Source organism: Pituophis catenifer, unplaced genomic scaffold (assembly GCF_029215685.1).
Source record: "Pituophis catenifer annectens isolate HBS135680 unplaced genomic scaffold, rPitCat1.0.hap2 SCAF_2, whole genome shotgun sequence".
Classification (NCBI taxonomy): domain Eukaryota; kingdom Metazoa; phylum Chordata; class Lepidosauria; order Squamata; family Colubridae; genus Pituophis; species Pituophis catenifer.
Genome location: NW_027256882.1, coordinates 144,805,707 through 144,826,892, shown reverse-complemented (window position 1 = coordinate 144,826,892; position 21,186 = coordinate 144,805,707). Strand labels below are relative to the sequence as shown.

At 37.7% G+C, this 21,186-nt stretch overlaps 2 protein-coding genes across 3 annotated transcripts in view; one reads left to right on the top strand and one right to left on the bottom strand.

Annotated features, from left to right (window-relative positions):
• LOC139312704 (ABC-type organic anion transporter ABCA8-like) overlaps positions 1–4,102 on the top strand; it is a 76,094-nt gene extending 71,992 nt beyond the window's left edge. For both annotated transcript variants that reach the window (XM_070937716.1, XM_070937715.1), the window contains 6 exons: positions 147–241; positions 893–1,012; positions 1,937–2,077; positions 2,649–2,728; positions 3,140–3,195; positions 3,650–4,102. In XM_070937716.1, the coding sequence (XP_070793817.1) occupies positions 147–241; positions 893–1,012; positions 1,937–2,077; positions 2,649–2,728; positions 3,140–3,195; positions 3,650–3,727 (570 nt within the window). In that variant the 3' untranslated portion in view covers positions 3,728–4,102. The remainder of the gene's footprint in view (positions 1–146; positions 242–892; positions 1,013–1,936; positions 2,078–2,648; positions 2,729–3,139; positions 3,196–3,649) is intronic.
• Positions 4,103–18,015: 13,913 nt separating this feature from the next.
• The window catches only part of LOC139312703 (cholesterol transporter ABCA5-like), a 44,720-nt gene continuing 41,549 nt past the window's right edge, over positions 18,016–21,186 (bottom strand). The window contains 3 exon segments of the mRNA XM_070937714.1: positions 18,016–19,757; positions 20,172–20,227; positions 20,895–20,974. Of these exon segments, the coding sequence (XP_070793815.1) occupies positions 19,650–19,757; positions 20,172–20,227; positions 20,895–20,974 (244 nt within the window). The 3' untranslated portion in view covers positions 18,016–19,649.

The window sequence follows — 21,186 nt, the reverse complement described above, 5'->3', positions numbered from 1 at the left end:
TTTTGACATATTCCTGTGGAGCTTCACAGATTCAAAAATGTGTAGGTGCTGAGCACTTTACAAATACCTTTTTAAAATTATGTCTTCACATTTCTGTTCTGTGTTTCCATGAAATATTGTGATAAGTCTCATTCTCTACATTTTAGTTGTGCTTTGCTCTAAGCATGTTGGGTAATCCCACTCTGATGCTTTTAGATGAACCAACCACAGGCCTGGATCCAAAAGGGAAGCGCCAGGTGTGGTAAGTGACTCAGGGATTCACCCTTTAGAATAAGAGTTTCACTCTTATAAAAATGACAAATTCCAGTCTCCCCATTTCCTTCCTTTCTTTCTCCTTTAGTTCTATTGTGTAGGGTGGGGAACCGTTTTACAAATAATATCTAAAGCCACTGACTAAACATTACTTCTTACACCTGAATACAGAGAAAGCATCTGACAATATTGCAAGTGGAAATACTTCCAATTCATACCCCTAGAATATCTCAGTCACTGTTGGAAAATGTGGTTATGTTCCTATCTGTGCAGATAAAGAATTTGACTCATGCCGAGGAAAACTGGTTTCCTCCTAAATGGCAGATTCTCTTCCATCTTCTCCTCATGATCCCAAAAGTTAAAAGAGAAAACTCTTGAGTCTCCCTTGAGGAGATTTTAGTCATTTTCCATGAGGGGAGAGTGAGAGAGGTAAGGAGAAAAAGATGCAGGTTTTCTTGTCCCTCTTTACAATTTCTTCATGCAAATTAATTTGGGACTAGATGGGAATAGGTTTTTTTTTCTGCCATGGAAGATGTGCCCATCAGTTATGCAGGATCAGAATAGAATGGCAATGACCGGAACAGGCCTTTAGAGCTGCTTCAAGGTTGCTTAAACTTCCTCAGCCATTTGTTGTCAACAGGAGAGCAATTCACACTATGCTGCAGGAGAAGGATGAAGGAGTCATTCTGACAACTCACCACATGGAGGAAGCAGAGGTGTTGTGTGACCGAGTAGCTATCATGGTGTCTGGACAGCTCAGGTGGGTTTCTTTAAATATTTTACCTATATAACAGGCTACCCAAATAGAGAAAGTATAGATAAAACCCAAATAGAGAATTGCTTGAAGCAAAGTGAATGAGGTAAAGGATAGTTCTTGTTCTGCTTCTATTGTTCTGCTTGTTCTGCTTGTTTTCTTCAGTTGATGATAGCAATATGTTTTCTAGTAATTGCTTAAGTAGCAATTTTCTATTTCTAAGTGGATTGTGAGGACACAAAGACAAATGCTGAAGCTGAATGAGTTACATGGAAGTTCAGATGATTCCACAATAGTCTAGAAAAGATATCATAGATATTACAAAAATATCACATCACATAGAGCAAAAACATATATGGGTAATGGTAGCAGATGTCCTGTGTGTGTTTGATACAGATAGCAGGTGCTCTGAGTTGAAGGGGTTTTTTTTAATGGGGAAAGACCTTCCACATGAACAAATGCCCAAACTGGGCCAAAGTGTGCATTCACCTTGGATAATTACCTAAGTAAAGCCACTTCCCATATGGGCAAAATTCACGATTAATGGGAATTGGGATAGTACACAATATCAGATGATTTCATATAGGTATTCTCTGAATGCATGGGAAAGGGAAGCTGCATGAAATACTAGTGGAAATAAACTATATTTCAAAATAGAATTCACAGATACCATCAATGTCACATCCCACCCTGCCAGCGGCCATTTAGCTGCCCACTGGTCTGCCCACAATTATTGCTTAACAATGGCAACAGGGAGAACAGGAACTGCTGTACTATGTGATAAGTTTGGATGACATCATGCTTTACAACCACATTTTTTAGCAATGGAAATTCCAGCCCCAATGTCTGTTGTTAAGTGAGGACTAACCTATGTCTGAATTAGTGTTACCTTGAAACCATATGGTATATGATAATCCTTTCTTTCTGCAGGTGCCTTGGTTCAATTCAGTATTTGAAAAGCAAATTTGGGAAAAATTACTTGCTACAAATAAAAGTAAAAGGAGTAGAAGAAGGAGATCTTGTGAATACTCAGATTCTACAAATTTTCCCACAAGCAGCACGTCAAGAAAGGTAACTTCTCTGCACAGTTTTTTTTTAAATGTTTTCATTCGTACATTCCATATTATTCTGATAGTGAATTTCTTAACCTTTTTTTTGCTTATGGGATGTGTCAAATTAACCAGCTGAATGTGGCCTCTGTTCACTCTGCCTTTGATTAAGGAGCCAATACAGCCTGATTTATTTGGCTTTAGTATGTATTTACTAAGATGAATTAAGGCCCTCACGTGAAGCTGTTTTCCGAAATTACTATCAACTACTGTATAGCAAGAGAGTTTTAAGTAAATGGAAGTGTAAATGTTCCTTTCTGTCAACCCCACATTAAACAGGAAGTTTTAATATTGTGGAAAACTGAAATATCTGGATACAAAGAGATGTCATTTGTATTTTCTTTGCCAGATAAGGCATCTTGCATGCATATTACTTCCCAAATAAACAGTCATAACTGTGCCCCAAAAATATTGCTATGAATTTATTCCTTATATTCCCTTCCCTTTCAACTTTTCTTTTTCTGTACAAGTAGACCCTATGTTAGCATTTTGTGTTAGTTTAATAACTAATGATTGGTTTCCCTGCCTCTTAGGATATCCACTTTGTTGGCCTATAAGATCCCAATGGAAGATGCCCTGCCTCTCTCTAGAGCCTTTGCCATGCTCGAAGATGGTAGGTTGGAATAAATTTTGCAGTGATTTGTAAGGGCCTGCAGACTGCCTGGCAGCTACATCAGGGGCAAATTTGTTGGCCACCTCAATTTCAGCCACCCACAATGAACAGGTTCATGCAGTACTATGATTTTTTGCCAGCTTCACTCCCAGCTTTGAATGTGAGTTTCTCAAAAAGGGTAATCAAAAAGGGTAATCAAAAAGAGTAATCTTCCACATCAAAAGCATTCTTTGGATAAGGCACTAAGTTAACTCTCAAAAATCTCTGTAGATGCTATCAGGGAGTAAAGAGATATATGTTGGATATGTTGGATAGAAAAGGTAATTGTGCAAAGAGAAAGGAAAGCAAATTATTACCCAAGTCAGATGTAAATCAACCAGCTATAACTGACTTAATATTTTATTTACACAGCTAAACAACACTTCAGTCTTGAAGAGTACAGCTTTTCTCTGAACACTTTGGAACAGGTAATGGCTTAGATATTCAAATAATATAGTGGTATTTAGAGTGAGAAAGTCCTCTCTTACATGCCAGAATAAAAAAAGCTGGTCTAAGAGGTATTTTGGCTATTTGAGAGCAGAAGGTGAGTGGGAAAAATAGCTACTCCAAAAACATTTTAAACTAGCAATCTTCTCTAGGCTAAGGGAGGACCTTAAGCGGTATGCTATTTTTGTAGCGCCAGTAAAGGGAGTTACAGAAACATCAGATGCACGCTGGAAAAAAACAAAACATTTTAATGCTTTATCCCTGCATAGATAAATTTACCTTTGTGTTTCCACCTCAAGCAAAACACGGACATAAGTATGCAATTATTATATATTCTCAGATGTGCCTAGATAGAAGCCAGAATCAATGCTATCAGTTTATAAATCAAATGTATGTGCAATTCCTTTATAGCTATTGATTTATTGTATTGTTCAGGTATTCCTGGAACTGTGCAAAGAACATGAGCGAGAATATTTTGAATTGGCTCCAACTTCTGAATGGAGAGAACTGTAGCACCAATAAGATAGTTGAAACACTAATCAACAATCAAGGGAAACCCCAGTTTCTTTCTCCAGCAAAAATGGAGGACAAATAGGTTAAGCGCTCTGAGGAATGTTGCGTCTGGACATCCCCTGGGGAAATGATATTCTGTAGTCTTCTCTATGTTTAACAAGTATGCCTAGTTGTCTGTTAGATTAACCTCCATATTTATCATGTCTAGAGATAAAACATTTTTAAATAACAGCAAAACAAATGTTTCTGCACTTTGTTTTTCATGAGAAAAACTGGAAATGGAAATATATATATTTAATATATGTATTGTTTATAGCCTAGCACACAAACATCTATAGATGGTATATTTTTCTCAGAATGTGTTAATATTTTTAATTCAGATAACAATTCAATGTAAACCCATTGTTTATTGGGTGGATAAATAAACACCTATTCTCTAAATAACTATGTATTGTTGCCATCCTCATCTTCCATTTTAATAAATAGTAATATAGCTGACCCAATTAACTATTGTACTATTGTATATCATCACAAATTGTTTGCCTATCTGCTTCTTGTGAAATTACTAGAACAAGAGATGAGCAAGCTTTTTAATAAGAGAAATCCCCATGTGCCATTGTTAAACCATTAATTTGACAGAAAAAATATATACTGTTCTATTTAAGGGACTAGATAGCCTTTATATAGCCTTTATAGATTTAAAACCAGCATTTGATTCCTGTGATATGACTTGGAAGAAATCTGAAAAGATCTCAATAGATTGTTGGTGATTCCAGTTGACTAAACAGCTGGAAGTGGATGTTCCGCTTCAAATTAGAAGTAATAACAAGGATAATTTTCTTCCCCATCCTATGGCAGGAAGGGATTAGGCAAGGCTACGTATTTACATAGACTTTGTCTATTTTTTTATATTTTATATTCAAAATTATCAAAAAAGAGCACCACTGACTTAATGTGGTGGGTCAGTGAGGACCGGTTATGTCACATATAGATATATTTATTAGCACCAATTGAGTTAAAGAATATATTATGGGCTTTAGCTCTTTTGTAAGGGGAACTTTTGTAAGAGTTCTGGTGGCTCAGCAGACTAAAGCACTGTTATTAACATCCACTTACATCTGCTCCCTGCAATTACTGCAAGTTCAAATCTCACCAGGCTCAAGGTTGACTCAGGCTTCCATCCTTTCTAAGGTAGATAAAATGAGGACCCAGATTATGGTGGAAATAAGATGACTTTGTATAAATATACAAAAGTATGAAGGCTATTGCTTAACGCATTGTAAGCCGCCTTGAGTCTCCGGAGAAGGGTGGCATATAAATCAAATTAAAAAAAAAACTGTCTGTGGATAAATTACAGAAGACAAAGGTACTATTTTCAAAATACTAAGGCCACACAAAATTGGTAACTAAATAGGGGCAACATTCCTGTAAAAAATGAGTGCATTTATAAAAGCACGATAACTCAAGAAACTAAATGGCTATCTATAGTTACCTATATCTAAAAAAATAGTACTGTTTAGAGAGCAGATCTTATTCCAATTATTTTACATGCTTTTGAGATTTATAGTTCGGATAATGGTCTCAAAATTACCCATACATAGTTACTGATTTTGATCCATTAATGATAACACAGAATAAATTTTAACAGATTTAGTATCTAGTATGCCTTTAATTAAGTCTTATGTCTTAATTATTGGATAAAAGCAATATTTCCTTCAGTTATCATAGTGCTAATTCTAATTCTATTGGAGAAAAAATTTAATACAAATCTTAACTAGTGCGGTTGTATATTTGTAATTTTTATGGGGATAGAGATAGTTATAAAGACCCTAAATAAAGAGTAAGCAATATAGAGCTTTGAAAAGATTTAATTTATTCACCATTGGTTTTATTACTACTGGGCACAAAGAAACCTATGACTCATCTTTCTACATATCTAGTTCACATATTCTGACCTTAAAGTGCTATAGAAAAGCGCTCACTTTGGTCTCCTATCTGCACTATTTGAAGGCAAATTCTGCAATAATGCTGGTGAAAGCTGCTTCTAGTCCTCCATGTTGGATGGAGGAAATAAAATACATTGCATACATACTTTTAATAAGCTCCCAATACAAGATAAGTGACACTTTTGTTGAGAGAAAAATATGCAGTGATGGAAGTGCAGATAAATACACTTTCCCTATTAGATCAGGAAGACTTAAATACAGATAATCATGCAAGTTTTACTGGATGGCAAAGAAGTTGAGGTTTATAATAATATTGAACTCTTAGTGATGTATCATTACTGAACATTATATGGAAAATAACTCATTTAAGCAATAAATACCTTGTACGTTATTGAAATACTACAGGATTGTTTCTTTAAACACAATTTATGTACTATTTGTTTCAAACTGTAGTTTAAATTTGTTGCCCTAGAGTTAGAAGAATTGTCTTAGAAAGTTTAGATTTAGTCCAAAATAGTCATTAAATGATTTAACCTCATAGATACTATACACTAGTTCCTATCCTGTTCTATCCTATCTTACGTTAGCCTATCCATTTAATTACTATATTTCATGCATTTGATTTATATGCCAATTTGTTTCCTAATCCAAAGGTTGTTGGATGCATCACCAGAGATTAAAGTCCATATTCAGACGTATTTAAGAAGGCAATTTGATGGTTAGATAAATGCAGGCTGCCAAATTCCCAGCAGCAGTTCAAGAGTTCCTGAGATTTCCTGGCTATTAGAAATGCATGATAGTGAATTCAAGGAACCTTAGGTGATAATTACTCAGATTAATGTTGACAGATGTGAGTAAGGGAAGATTTGAGAGAGATTGTTGTAACTGTAATATGCTAATTGTAGTGCTTATTACAATTTCTGTTTTTGAGTTCAAATTGGCGAGAATATTTGCACTGAGTTTCAACTATCATAGTAAAAGGAGGACATGAATGATAGGAAAATATTCCTCGGGACCAGAGGTTGCCCATCCCAGGTCAGAAAATTAGCAGAATAATTGAATGGAGACCAGACCATGGACTGTAAGCAGAAGCCCTGGATGGAGTAGGAGAAAGCAGTATAAGAGGATGAGTGTTGGAGTACATGGATTTTAGATCCAACCATGAATTTTCAAGGTGCTTGCTACATAGAAGAAGAGTGCAGGAGTGGGAGAAAGTATGTTTGCATGACTGAACAAATGAGCATTGGAAGAAGGTGGAAATGATATAAAGACCTGATGGAATGAACAGAAACTCGACATGGCAAGGAAAACCTATATGAAAAATAAAATATTACAAAATGTTCAAACAGTAGACCGATGCCAAGAATTGTGCAGTTTTCTTAGGAAATTTGCCAGGTGAAACATCACAAAAACGACACAAATACTTGAGTGCTTACTGATTAATATTGGAATGATCAGTATAAATGGTTTTTTAAGCAGTTTACACACTGGCAAAATAACAAGTAAAATGTTGTAAAACAACTGTATTTTAGAATGTTTCAATATAATTGTTTATTAATACACTTCTTATAGTTTGGGGCATTACTGGTCATGAAGTACATATTTATATATAAGTATGGAGAATTGTGCAAAATTACTTCCATGGTTAAAAATGTTTATGTTTTAAAAAATCAATGTACATTATTTTTCGGCTTCTAAGAAGATACTGTAGTCAAGAATTCATTTCTAAAGTTGTTGCCCTATGCTACTCTATCATACTTCAGGAAATAAAAATTGTTTGAGTGCCAAATTGTGACATGTTGTTTTCTTCCAACAATCCAGCTGTATGAAACATACGGAACAAAGAAATAGGTTGAATTTGGTGATTCAGAAGGAAATGCTGGAAAACAGGAAGGTTGGAAGAGCCTGTGGCTTTTGGGAAGCTGTATCGATGAAATAAGATACAGAAAAATAGAAATAGCTTTTAAGTCTTTTGTTGAAATTCCAGCCCAACTTACTTGCCTCAAGTAAGCTTTCTAATAGTCTCTTTTCCTCATTTTGCAAATAGATGATATCATTGTCATCTTGCCTCATTTTCTGGAAGCCCAGACTAGAGATGATCATATCAATGGAAGTTAACCTGTGGGTGCCACTCCCCCTCTCTGTGCCTGAACTGAAGCCCATTGGTTGAGATCATTCACATTTCAAGTGATATAGGATTTACAGCACAATCCCATAATTCAGACATAAACATAATTACATTTGAAGCCTGGACATTGTACACTCTATAATTTGCTCTCAGAGGCCTCACTTCTTGCATGGATTGGGTTTGTAATCCTAGCCATGCATCCTTCCTTGACAGTAGGTCGTCTGGAAAACAATGGGCCTTCCTCTGAGTAGCTCTTCATAACATTGTCATTGTCTGCAAAGGCTAATTGGAGTGTTTTCCTTGCTATTCAATTAGTCAAGTCAAAAGCTTAAACTATGTTTTTTCTCATCAGTCATACTAAAGCTGTAATCTTGTAATGCTTCATAATGCTGCTTAAGTGCTTGAATAGTAGGAATTAAAAGGAACAGTAAGAAACTTGGCATCATATCATTTTGGAATTCAAAATGCCTAGAGCAGCACAGAAATCCATGGCCAGGGCTCAGCTCCAATTTTACAGTCTAACAGCAGCATTTCAGTTGTTTATTCAGTTGGGTTGTAATTAGCTGAACTGGATCTCTAACATATTTTTTCAGGGATATGATTATGAAAGGGATTTGAAGCACTTTGCTTGCTTGCTTGCTTGGCCTTTTCTACCCCAATGGAATCTGCAGGTGATATTGAAGTGGATTTGAAGTAGAAAGTTATTCGTGTTATTTATGTAGGTTCCACAAGTAGATTTTCCTAGGAGCTTCCCAACCGATAGCATCTTAGAGATGTGCAGCTGCCACATCACAAGCACATGTCCCTTTGGTCTGTTTCTTGGTTCCAGAACAGTGGGAGGTTATGCAACCACTCCCCTTCCCTTCAGGCTTGACTCCCACATCCTTCTCTTGGCTACAACACCATTACATAGCTGTCATAGAAGAGAAGCCATGGTAATCCCAGGAGTATGAGAAACAGGACGGAATGTGCATGTACCGCCTTTTTGGACTGGAACATTGAAAGGAAAGTCAGATTGCCACCTAGAGGCCTAGAATATTTCTTCAGTTATTCTTGATTAACCTCTGCTGTATTCTAAGATTCACAAAGATCGTAATGCCAGTGATGCTTTCACAGAACCTGTTTTGTTAGTTCCTTCAAACTTTACTTCATTGCCTGATGTAGCAATTATTTATTTATTGCCTTTATAGCCAACCTTTTCTCTGAGTGCTTATGGTATTTTACTTTGGGCTCTCTCTTTATTCTCTCTCAGTGGCTACTTCTGGCAGCTTATTTTCTGCCTCTAGCAACCATTATGGTTAGACATAAAAAGGATTGCACAAGTAAGGGCAAATGCCACTAATAATAACCTACTTACCAAGGAGTATAGGTGTACATGAACCGTTCCAAGTACACCAGGCAGTTGAAGAAATAAAAGGGGCATTGGAAGAATATCAGAAGGACAGAGGAGAAGAAGATGCACTAAAGCTAGCACACCCTGAAGGTTTACTGAATACACTACGAAAGAGACCAAACTGGCCTACAAGAAAGACTAAATGAAGAATAGAAAAGAGACATGGCAAGGAAAAATATTATATGGTCAGTACTTAAAAAAAGAAGCAGGCAAAGCAAATAACAAGAACTGGCAATGGCTAAGAGCAGGAAGAAATAGAGGAGCTAATTCTGGTTGCAGTAGACCAGTAATAGACACCTTGGGTGCAATCCCAAAACAATTGGAGCACCACTTGAACATCATAATTGACAAAATCCCCATCAGTCAATTACAAAGTTGACTTGGAACAGCTTACAACCTACAACAATGCCTTTAACACCATTAAGCAATAACATTTGCATATATCAGGTCCTTGGGAGGGTCTTGGAAGTCTTGATGGGTGGATAAAATTGCCAGATCCACTCTAAACATCTGGCTGACTGTGCAAAAACCACTTTAATAGCTGCTCATCCTGCAACAGTAACTGTGGGTGGCCTACAAGTATTAAAACAATAGCTATAGCCAATAACCCACAGTGTCCAAGGTAAAACAACACTCCCAATCAGAAAAAAACTCACATTATCAGTGGAGTTTATCTAACCTCCTGCCCAAATACCTGGGGACAGTGGTCTGCAGAGACTTGCAAAAGGCTAGCAGGATTGGGACTATCTGGATTTAGGGGAAGCTGTTCCAGAGGGTGGGTGTGGCGACAGAATATGCATACTGCTGGGTCAAATATAGATATTTGGATAGAGGGGACCCAGTGCATGCTCTCTCTGCTAGATCTGGTATGCCAAGCAGAAACATAGGCAGAGAGATGGTCCTGCAAATAATCTGGTTTTGCGCCATGTAGGGCTTCCTAGGGGATGACCTATCAGGAGCAATTTGATAAATGAGACGTAATTAGAAAGGTAATTTTGGGGTGGCTTTTTTGGCAAATTAAGGCTTACAGTACATCAATGTTCTTTCTTTCCTATCCCCACTTTTACTTTCCCCCCCTTCCTTCTCCATATTTACTGATGCCTGTCTAACTAAAAAGCTGCTAAAATAATGAAGCCTTGCTATTACTGGGCAATTTTACAAAATGAAGACTTTTGACCCAGTTAACATAATGTTTGGCTTCCAGTATCACAAAGTATTTTACTGTGTTAGACCCTGAATGGACTAAGGGTGTTGTGGGAGTGGTGTCATTAACACTGAGCTACAGTATTTCGCAGTAGAAGGTTCTCTCCTCTAAACATGATTACAGTCTGTCTGTAGCTGTAAAAAAACATATTGCATCTGTGTCCAAAATTATCCCTTTGACATGTAACTTTTTGCTCAGATTTTCAATTGCTAGTGTTGACCGACACGAACCAGGTGATTATGGAGTACAATGTATCTATAGTTTCATCTATCGCTTAATCTCTCCAATAATTAAGATCTGGATTATGCCTGTGTACTGCTTTGAATTTGAATGGGAAAAGGGAAATTTGAATGTGTGGGGAAACAAATGCCTGAATCCCATCCATCTGTGACTCATTAAAGCAGCCACATCATTTTTTCAGGCTGCCCCAATTTCAGTGGGAAGGCAGGTGCAGGTATTAAATATATACATATTAAATGTATTTACCAATGTGATAGGTAGCTCAGAGTTGAAAAAATGTCCCAGATGAACATCAGCCCTGAGGGGAGCCTAGCAATCAGGCACCTGAGGCTAACATGGGTGAAGAACATGTGAGTAAGTTGGAGGTGTTAGCCCAAAACTGGGTAGTTTCTATTACCTGGTGTGAATTAGTCAATAATCACAGAAAGATGGGTGGGAACGTATTAAGAACTTTATTTCTGCGCAGAAGTAAAGAACTCATGTTCAGGATTAAAGTCCAAAACTAAGTGTTCCAACCCATGAATTGACCCAGTCAAATGCTGGATTTGTTTTTTCCTGGTGCAAATTAGCCAATTATTTCCCCAGGTGGGAAATTGCAACCTGTTTATTTTGTACAGTGCAAAAAAGCATGCTTTTGGGATTAAATCACAAATTGAGAAGCCCTCCCCAATACACAAATGAGCATAGCTTTTATATACACTTTGGGGAGAGCAAGGCACATGATCATTAGCAAGCAATAGGCCACAGGCAATAAAGTATTCACATTCCTGGCAGAGGCCAGTCCTCCCAGAAGGTGGGTTCTTTAATAAAACATTTCTAAAAATACTAAAAAGCTGGTAATTATTAAATACACAAAGCTTTCTAGCTAATTTACCTGTGGCAGGAAAGGGACGTTAGGCCTGTCTCAATCAAAACAGCTGGGCTGGTTTGGGTTCCTTATAAGGCTATAAGGGAGGCTTCCAGGAATTTTTGGGCAAAAGTGAGAGGCCCAAAGGGGAAAATATCTAAAATCAAAATGAAGTGAATTCCCCCCCCCCCCCCGCCATCCCAACAAAACAGAATTTTTCTAGATAAATCTAGCTATACCAGTCATACTCAAGTGGCTAAGACACTGAGCTTGTCAATCAGAAAAGTCGGCAGTTCGGCGGTTCAAATCCCTAGTACAGGTCTCCTGTGTGAGCAGGGGGCTGGACTAGATGACCTCCAAGGTCCCTTCCAACTCTGTTACTGTTACTTCTACACCATATCCCCTCACAACAGGCATTTTTATACATCTTATAAATTACATCAGTGATGTTGATTGTTTGAATATATTTACCTCACCAGACATCTTAACTTTTGGCAGGCTTTTCTCTATCTCCGGGCAGATTTTCCAGGCTCCCTCATGGGATGATTATGTCACTTCTTTTTTTCCTTTCCAGAAACTTCCAGCAGCCTCTTGTGTCACCATTAGGGTAAAGCAGAAGTTGAAGGGCTGGGCCCAAGACCCTCTTCCAGCCCTAGAGCATGTAGAATTGAGTACAGGCAGTCTTCCACTTATAACCGCAATGGAGCCCCAAATTTCTGCTGCTAAGCAAGACAGTGGTTAAGTGAGCTTTGCCCCATTTCATAACCATTTTACCATAACTGTAAAGCGAATCATGCAGTCATTAAGTGAAACTTAACTGACTTCGTTTGCTGGGAGAGTCACAAATGACGATCACATGACCTGGGAGAGCGCAACTGTCATAACAGTAACAGTAACAGAGTTGGAAAGGACCTTGGAGGTCATCTAGTCCAACCCCCCTGCTCACGCAGGAGACCTATACTAGGGATTCGAACCGCCAACCTTTCTGATCGACAAGCTCAGCGTCTTAGCCACTGAGCCACCTAGGGAGCTGCCATAAATGCTTGCCAATTGCTAAGCAACCAAATTTGTATCACGTGACCATAGGGATGCTGCAGCGTATAGTAAGTGTGGATACCGATCATAAGTCACTTTTTTCAGTGCCATTTAACTTTTTTTTTACATATATAATTTTTATTTTATTTTATAACATATAAAAATTCCATTTTTAGATAAACAGTATGTATTTTTAAGAAATAGTAATCAAAATGTTTACAACAATATTCATTACATTGGTTTTAGTTCTATAATAATAATGACAACAATAATTGTTGCTTATCCGTTTTAACAAACCTCTGTTATATCATTAGTCCTTTTCTTTCATCTACATATTTCTAATTTCTGTTTTTATTAGCTAACCATTGATAAAATAAATCCCATGTCAAAAAGTATTCAGTTTCTTCCTTTTCCTTAATTATAAGTGTTAATCTATCCATTTCAGCACATTCTAACATTTTTTTTAAAATCACATTTTCATCTGTAGGGATCTCTTCACTTTTCCATTGTTGTGCAAATACAATTCTAGCTGCAATTAATACGTGCAAAAGTGCCATTGTAACTTTAAACAGTCACTAAACAAATGGTTGCAAGTCGAGAGCAGCATAGAGGAGAACTGTGAGGATTCTTGTATGTAATGGCATTCTCCCTTTTGATTCCCTGCACCAGCTGATGAAGCACATTGTTCTGACCCAGCCTTTGCAAGCAATGATAAGCCACTTACTCGTGAGTAAAACAAACCCCTTTTCAAAACTGGGCAGGAACAGTCTTTTATTCATGTGGATAAACAAAAACCAAACAAAATTAGTCCCAACAAACCTAGTTCTAGCCAAGGAATCCGAATTGCTTGATGTATACTAGAAAACGAACGGTTGTCTGCGACAACCAGCCACTCCCAAACCCCTACTATTTATTTCTCAGCCAGGGAGAGGCTGGCTAGCGCTTACATCTGCTTTTCCTTGAGAACTGGCTTATTGCTTTCCTTTGCTCTCCTCTCCTTTCCTTTCTATTCATACACGCCAGGGGTGGGTTCTACTTACCTTTACTACCGGTTCGCAACGGGGCCGTGTGCACACGTGCTCTTCTGACGTCAGGGTCGGTGGGCGGAGCCTCCCACCGGTTTTACTACTGGTTCTATAGAAACGGTGCGAACCGGGGGCAACCCACCACTGATACGTGCATCTGGGATGGGCCCCATCTGTTCCTCCTCCTCACTCAGCTCCGGCCCTGAAGACAGCTGCCTCTCCACCTGGGGAAGGACAGAAAGCCCCGGCTCTGCCTCTGCCTATGATGCTGTTTCCTTATCAGAGCCTTCCAAAAGCTCCAAGACTGGCCCAGACTCCCCCTCCCCCCTCCCCCTCCTCTGACTCTGCAGCTAGCTCTGCTGGCAGCCAACAGGCCACAACACACATCTGGATTCTTGGACTTCTGGACCATGACCTGATACATTTCTGCCCTCCCTACCCCCACCCTATTCCCTCTCTCTCTCTCTCTCTCTCTCTCTCTCTCTCTCTCTCTCTCTCTCTCTCTCTCTCTCTCTCTCTCTCTTCTCTCTCTCTCTCTCTCTCTCTCTTGGCTTTTGACATTTGGAGCTTTTTGCAGGCAAGCTCTCTAGAAATGAGGACTTCGTTGCTCTGTGTTTCATCTGTACACACAACTCATGAAAGTAAAATTCCTTGAGATTATGCCTGAGTATGGGTGAACGTCTGGCCTGGGACAAGTCAACCGATTCTTTTATATCTGTTTCTTCCAATACAGTGGACGCAAAATTTTAGGTCCAATCGACAGATAGTCCTCGACCGTTCAGAGTGACAATGGCACTGAAAAAAGTGACTTACGACCATTTTTCACACTTACTACTTGCAGAATCCCATGATCATTTGATCAAAACTCAGCCACTTGGCAACTGACTCATATTTATGACAGTTGCAGTATCCTGGGATCATGTGATCACCTTTTGCAGCCTTTTGACAAGCAAAGTCAATGAGGAAGCCAGATTCATTTAACAATCATGTTACTATCTTAACCAATGCAGTGATTCACTTAACAACTGTGACAAGGAAAGTCATAAAATGAGGCTAAACCCACTTAACAACTGTCGTGCTTCGTAACAATAATTTTGAGCTCAGTTGTGGTTGTAAGGTCAAGGACTACCTATAACTATATGTTTCAGCGAATCTCTAAGTGAAGTTGCCACAACCTCTACATGTTCAACACGACATATTTCTGCAAATTTGAATGCATATTTATAATGTGTGTGCAATCATTTACAGGTTAAAAAAGAAAATGGTGAATATGACATGCCATGTCAGGCAGTGCTTTGTGAAACCATCTATGGCAAGAGTAACAGCTTCCAAATACTTCCTGTAGAAAGCTAAGACCATTTCTCATCTTGCCTTTGGAATTTTTCTCTTTTTCTGTGCAGAACCTTTCTAGAAATAGCATGCCCTGAATATTTGACAGATGTTCCATAATATTTAAGTCTAGGGAATGCCAAGACCGTCCCCAAACATTTATTTTTCTTCCTGCAAATACTTTTTTTTTTAATTTGGAAGTATCAGATTGTTGTTATGTCAGGTTTGATTGCTACTGTGGAACATTAACTTATTGATCTTTAATTGAATCTATTCTTTCATTCCCTTGCACAATATTCTCTGTGTGGCCGGATGCCACAGAAGCACAAATCATAATAGAGCAATTCCTGTGCTTAACCATACCTTAAACCAGTGCTTTCCAAACTTTTTCCTTTATTACCCAAAACTACTTATCAGAGAATCTTACTGAACTTCAAGGACCTGTCATAAAGCCTTCCTTCAGCACCAACTGCAACTTCAAATGGTGGCTGAAAAAATTGGTGTAACTTAAGAACTACCTGTGCTATAAAAAGTTCTTGACTGATCTTGCCATTTCATCAGTTTTCACCTTAATAGGAATACTCTGGGACATTTTCAAATACAGTTGTGGCAATTTTTAAGTCCCTGTTGTGGACTAATGAGTTTGTTACCCCTCCTTTCCCCCCAAAATGATTATAGTGATGAGGTTAGAGAAAAGGGTTTCTTATTTGTTAGTTATTGTATACTCATATTATAGATAGTATTGTAGATTTATGGACAACTAATCAATGTAAGTTAAACTGCTGTCTGATCTTCATACGGTATATGGCAGAATGTTTTCGTTTTTCAGTGTTTCTGTTGAAATCACAAGTTAGAAATATTAAGGTATTTTTTTATAACATTCCCCTGTCCATGCATTAAATTGTAATCTAAAAATGGTTTGGTGTTAGAAAAATGTGTCTATTTTTACAAAAAGTACAATTGCCTAATAGTGTAAAAATAGCGCCCATGGTCAGTGATTAAATAACACCAGTGAATAAATCTATCCCAGTGGAAGATTTGAATGAGATGAACAAAATGAAATAATAATAATGTGATTCTGGCTGTATTGGTCAGAAAAAGCAGAGAGAAACAGAAGCCAAGGCAACAATTTTATTATGAAGCATCTCTTAATATTTTTATGGCACTCCTGACTGAAGAGACACTTTTCCATGTGATTTTGCACCTTACTCCAGCAATGATATCTTGGTGCTTTTAGCTGAAGCTGTCATCATAACATTTGTGTTTGGGGGGGGATAAATTTTTGCTTCTTTCATAATGTTGTATGAACTCACCAGATGTTTACTTCAACAAAGAAGCAAAGCTGATTTCTATGTCACTATGGCATTCATAAATTATTCCTCTTTTTTATTTTGTCTTGTCTGTCCAAAAAGAATTTGCAGGAACATTTTAAAAGCTTGTGGGCCTGTGCTTGTATCTTTAATTGTTCACCTAGCTAGCAGGAACGTTAATGGTAATGATCAACATTTATGTGTTATATAACACATAAATAAATTAATTATTTATATGTTATATTTATAAATGGACATAGTTCTTAAGTCAACTAGAATTTATTCAAGTATTCTGCCTCTCTGCAGATTGTGTCTTTTTATTGGCTATCACTAAAACCCACAACTGGGTTGAAGAAAAACTGTAGCTGCCAAAGGAAGAAGCAGATACCCATAAAATATTGAGAGCGCAAAGCAGGAGCTCCACCTAGAGGTCTGGGGATGCTATTAACTGCCCTTTCAATTCACTTGTAGTTTTATGTCCCATCAAGTGTGCAACTATTTATGTTCAGTATTTATGTTCAGTGGTGGGTGAGAAATAACTAGTGGATTTAACCCGCAGAAGGCTTTATGACAGCAAAGCTATGAAATGTTTCATCACCCCGAAGTTAAGAAGCACGGTGGGTCAGTGGCTTAAAAGTGCCAGGCATGGTTTTTGCTCTGACAGTTCAAATCCTAGTACCTCATGATGGCATGACCTCCCATCACTTGCCTCAGCTTCTGCCCACCTAGCAGTTCAAAAGCATCTTACATGTGAATAGATAAATAGGTACCACTGGTGGCATTTTGTGCGGATAGTCAGACTCCTGCCAGTGCTGGACCTGCTCAGATGCAACACCCAACTGCAAGTGACATTGATGATGAGAAAAGACCCCGGATGACATTACAGACGCTACTCATCTTTCTAGTACAAAGCTAGTTTGTCCCCTCGGGTGAACCCTGGAAAGCGCATGAGCACAAACTAAAGAAACTAGCACTCTTTGGCTAAATAGCGATAAGTAGCGAAATAACTACTTCGTGCTAACACTGTAGTCTCCTGACTAATTGTAACATCTCATATGCTAAATAATAATAAGTTCAAGTTAAAATTTCTTTAATCTAACTCCTATAACTCTTTTTCCTATTGCTGCAGTCAGGAGTTAACCTTTTTACGGAACATCTTCAGTCCCAATTGTTCTGAATGCTTAGGAGGAGGAAAAGCAATTACCATAAATTAGAAAAGGGATAGCTGAAAGTTGTTCTCATTTAGGCATGAGTAGATACCTGCAAGCCTTATCTGCACTTTTAGCAGACTGCATACAAATTAAAAAGAAAAAAGAAACCCACACCACCAGATGGCTAATAGGAAGGAGATCACCATTTTTGGCTACTATCAGTGGGAAAGCAGCAATCTTGACACAAATCATCAGGAGATCAGTTGGTCTTTATGTTACAGGTTGTATGTTTGATAGACGCAAAGGATGCATCTTGATTTTCTACCTGGTAACAAGTGTGGCCCTTCGAGGTAAAAAGTGTGAAATGATCCCCCCCCCCCAAAGGAACACACTATGGAGTGCAACCCTGCACTAAAAGATGCACTTCTTCTCTCTTTCATACACCCAGCACAGGTTCAAAGACCAAGAAAAGATGGCATTGCATTTCAACATATATTGACTAAAGATTCGTCCCATTCTTAGTTTCAGTTATTTTCATTCTCCAACCAAGCCTAAGTGGATTATATAAGAAAGTGGTCATATCACTACCAGGAATAATATTCCCTTGGGTTGCCACAACTTGCAAAGCAGTCCAACTTGCTTGTTCCTTTACATATCCATTTCAAAAATGATCTTTATTTGGTACGACATCTTCATCACAGAATAAATAGTAGTTAATGGGAAGCAGCATTTTTTTTATTATTATAAGATATACCTGAGCTGCAAGTCACCTAAATAACAACTACCGTATTTTTCGGACTATAAGACGCACTGGAGTATAAGATTCACCTTAGTTTTTGGGGAGGAAAATAAGAAAAAAGCTGATTGGCAGGTGGATCAGCTCCCTGGAATACCCCCAATCAACAGTTCCAAGAGGTGAACTTTAGCAACAGGTTCATTGCTTGTGAGCTCTGTGCCTTGCTTTTTTTTCAGCCTCTGAAGCCTCTGTTTCAGAGGGTTTTCTCATCCTCTGAAACAGTGGTGGGTTTCAAAAATTTTTACTTCCGGTTATGTGGGTGTGGCTTCACTTAGTGAGCATGGCTTGGTGGGCATGGCAGGGGAAGGTTACTGCAAAATCCCCATTTCCTCCCGATCAGCTGGGACTCGGGAGGCAGACAATAGATGGGGGCGGGGCCAGTCAGAATTTTTACTACCAGTTCTCCGAACTACTCAAAATTTCTGCTACTGGTTCTCCAGAACTGGTCAGAACCTGCTGAAACCCACCTCTGCTCTTAAACCTCTGTTTGAGAGGCTTTTTTTAGCCTCTGAAGCCTCCATTTCAGAGGCTTTTTTCAGCCTCTGAAGCCTCTGTTTCAGAGGCTGGGTGGGGCTACATTCGGTGTATAAGACGCACCCAAATTTTCACCCTCTTTTAGGGGGGAAAAAGGTGGGTCTTATGCTCCCAAAAATACGGTATTTAAAAGCTAAGTATTTAGGCAACTGCTTTTTTTAGGATTATATACATTATGTTCAAATGAAAACTGACAAAAGGTTCCAGGAACTGGCAAACATACAGACAATGCCTTTAGCAGTATCTTCTAAAAAATGATACTGTTGATTATATAATGCTTATTGTACATAGATTGGCAACATTAACAAGGAAAAAAGGTACTTTGGAATATAAAGCGATTCTTAAAATAAAATTTCATAAAATGCACTGCATATAAAAAGTTTCATAAATAGTGGGGTAAATCCAGTGCCCTACAAACTCAGCTCATGGAATTGAGCAAAATATAGTGGAGGCTCATCTCTTAACTGAGAGCTACTGGAAGAAGGTGGAGATTATTAATTTTACCTTCCTCCTGCAGCCTTAAGTACCTCCACCTATAATTTTTGAGATCTCCCAACCCTGTAGAGGAGAATATTATTTTTATAAATTTCATTGTTACATTGATCTCTTTCTACTCCCATTGTAAAACAAAATATAAAGGAACACATGATTGGAATCTTTTTCATAAAAATAAATACTAGATTACTGCAGAATTTGATTCATTGGCTATATTATTTGATATGCAAAATGCCATGCTTGCTGCAGATTTAGAAAAAGATATAGCCAATCCTATTGCCCCTTGATTGCAGATTGCACCCTAATAAGATTACTAAAAAAATAAAGCCATTTCATCCTATCTATAGCATAGTAAGGCAAAGAAGGTGAATTCTTTCAGCTGTGTAAAGAGTATGTTATAGTACTCAGTGCATAAAAAAAAAAGCATCAATTTTCAGGCAAAAAAGTCCCTTAAAAATGAAATAGCCAAATTCTTCAGTGTGCAACAAATCAGAAAATTACTCGATCTTCCTGGGATCTTTCCCAACTAATTGTTCCATTTAATGTAGCAAAATTGCTGTCTTCTTCCTCTTGTTCTTTGACAAGTTCCACAAATACCTAAAAGAAATTAACAGTGCATGAGTGCTTTAATGACAATTTTTCCTCACTAGAATTCCACTCAACAGGTGGGCAGATTTGTGACCTGAGTTAATTAAAAGATTCAAAATTTACAGCTCCTTTGTATCCCTTAATGATTTGGAGATAAACCTCAGAAGGAAGAAGGACAAGGTTCTCCATTGTCACATGTTGAGAGTCTTGTGTGTAGAAAAATTTTTCATTTCTGAATGAAATGTTGGCTCTGAATGACATGCCTATGCCCTTGTCGCAGAACAAGAAAACAAATGGACATTTATGAAATTATGGATGGAAATGACAATTTCATATAACAAAGTGACTGCTTTGAAATTTGTGGAAAATATACATTTGGAGGGCATAGTATGATTTTTGTACCGTAAATCTTTATCTAAGTACCTGGTCAAGTGTTGCTTGAGAGAAGCTGTATTCTTCAACATTAAAGGCATGTTTTGCTGTTAAAATTATCAGAAATAATGTTTTATTATTCACTGAGAGATTATATATATATTATACCATTTATACCTAGACATTAGTAAAAAGGAAACAAAATGTGATTGGGGAGGGACTTTATAGGCAATTTAATGACTGATTCTGACTTCCACATTCTATTAAGATTGTTAGAAGTGTCCATTGGATTCCTTCTGAAGAAAGTGTCATGGTATTTTATGCATACAGCATGACAACACATGTTAAAAGAATGGCACTACACAACACAAAAGCAGTGTTGGTAGTACAACACTGCTTTTCTCATTTTCTTGTTCCTATGCACACTTCCAAAGGTTGCACACCATCAGTTATTAATATGGCAGCATGTGTATACCTCTAATGTAACTTTGTGACTATGGTTGACAACTTAATGCCATGATGCTCTAATGCTATAAATGTGTTCCATAAAGGAAGTCCCAAAAACTATAAGCTCTGCTAATCAGAAAGCAATATGAAAGTTTACCAGAAAACAAAAGGTTGGATAAAAAGATAAATGCATATAGAAACATAACGTAATAGGATGATGTTAGTGATGATAGACAACAAGATGAATTTCAGTTAACAAAATTAAGGTAGATAAGTGAGGTTGAAGGTTCTATTATATTCGGTGTACTTAGAAAATTAAATCCTTACCTTCTTCCAGTTTAGAAAAAACCAATGCAAGTGACTGGACATCTTCTTTTGGAATTTTATATGCCAAAATTGAAGCAAAACTGTAAAAAAGTTTTTAAAAAAGATAAGCCTCAACAAGAAGTACATGGTTTTAGCCATATGCAGTAATTATTATTGACAAATAATTCACAGCATAGGTTTCTCAAAGTTAGCAATATATAATTAAAAAAGCATTCCTTTACCCCATATAGTGCAGTCATGCTGATTTAAATAGTCTCAATGGTAAGTAATAACCATTGTTTATAGGAAAACT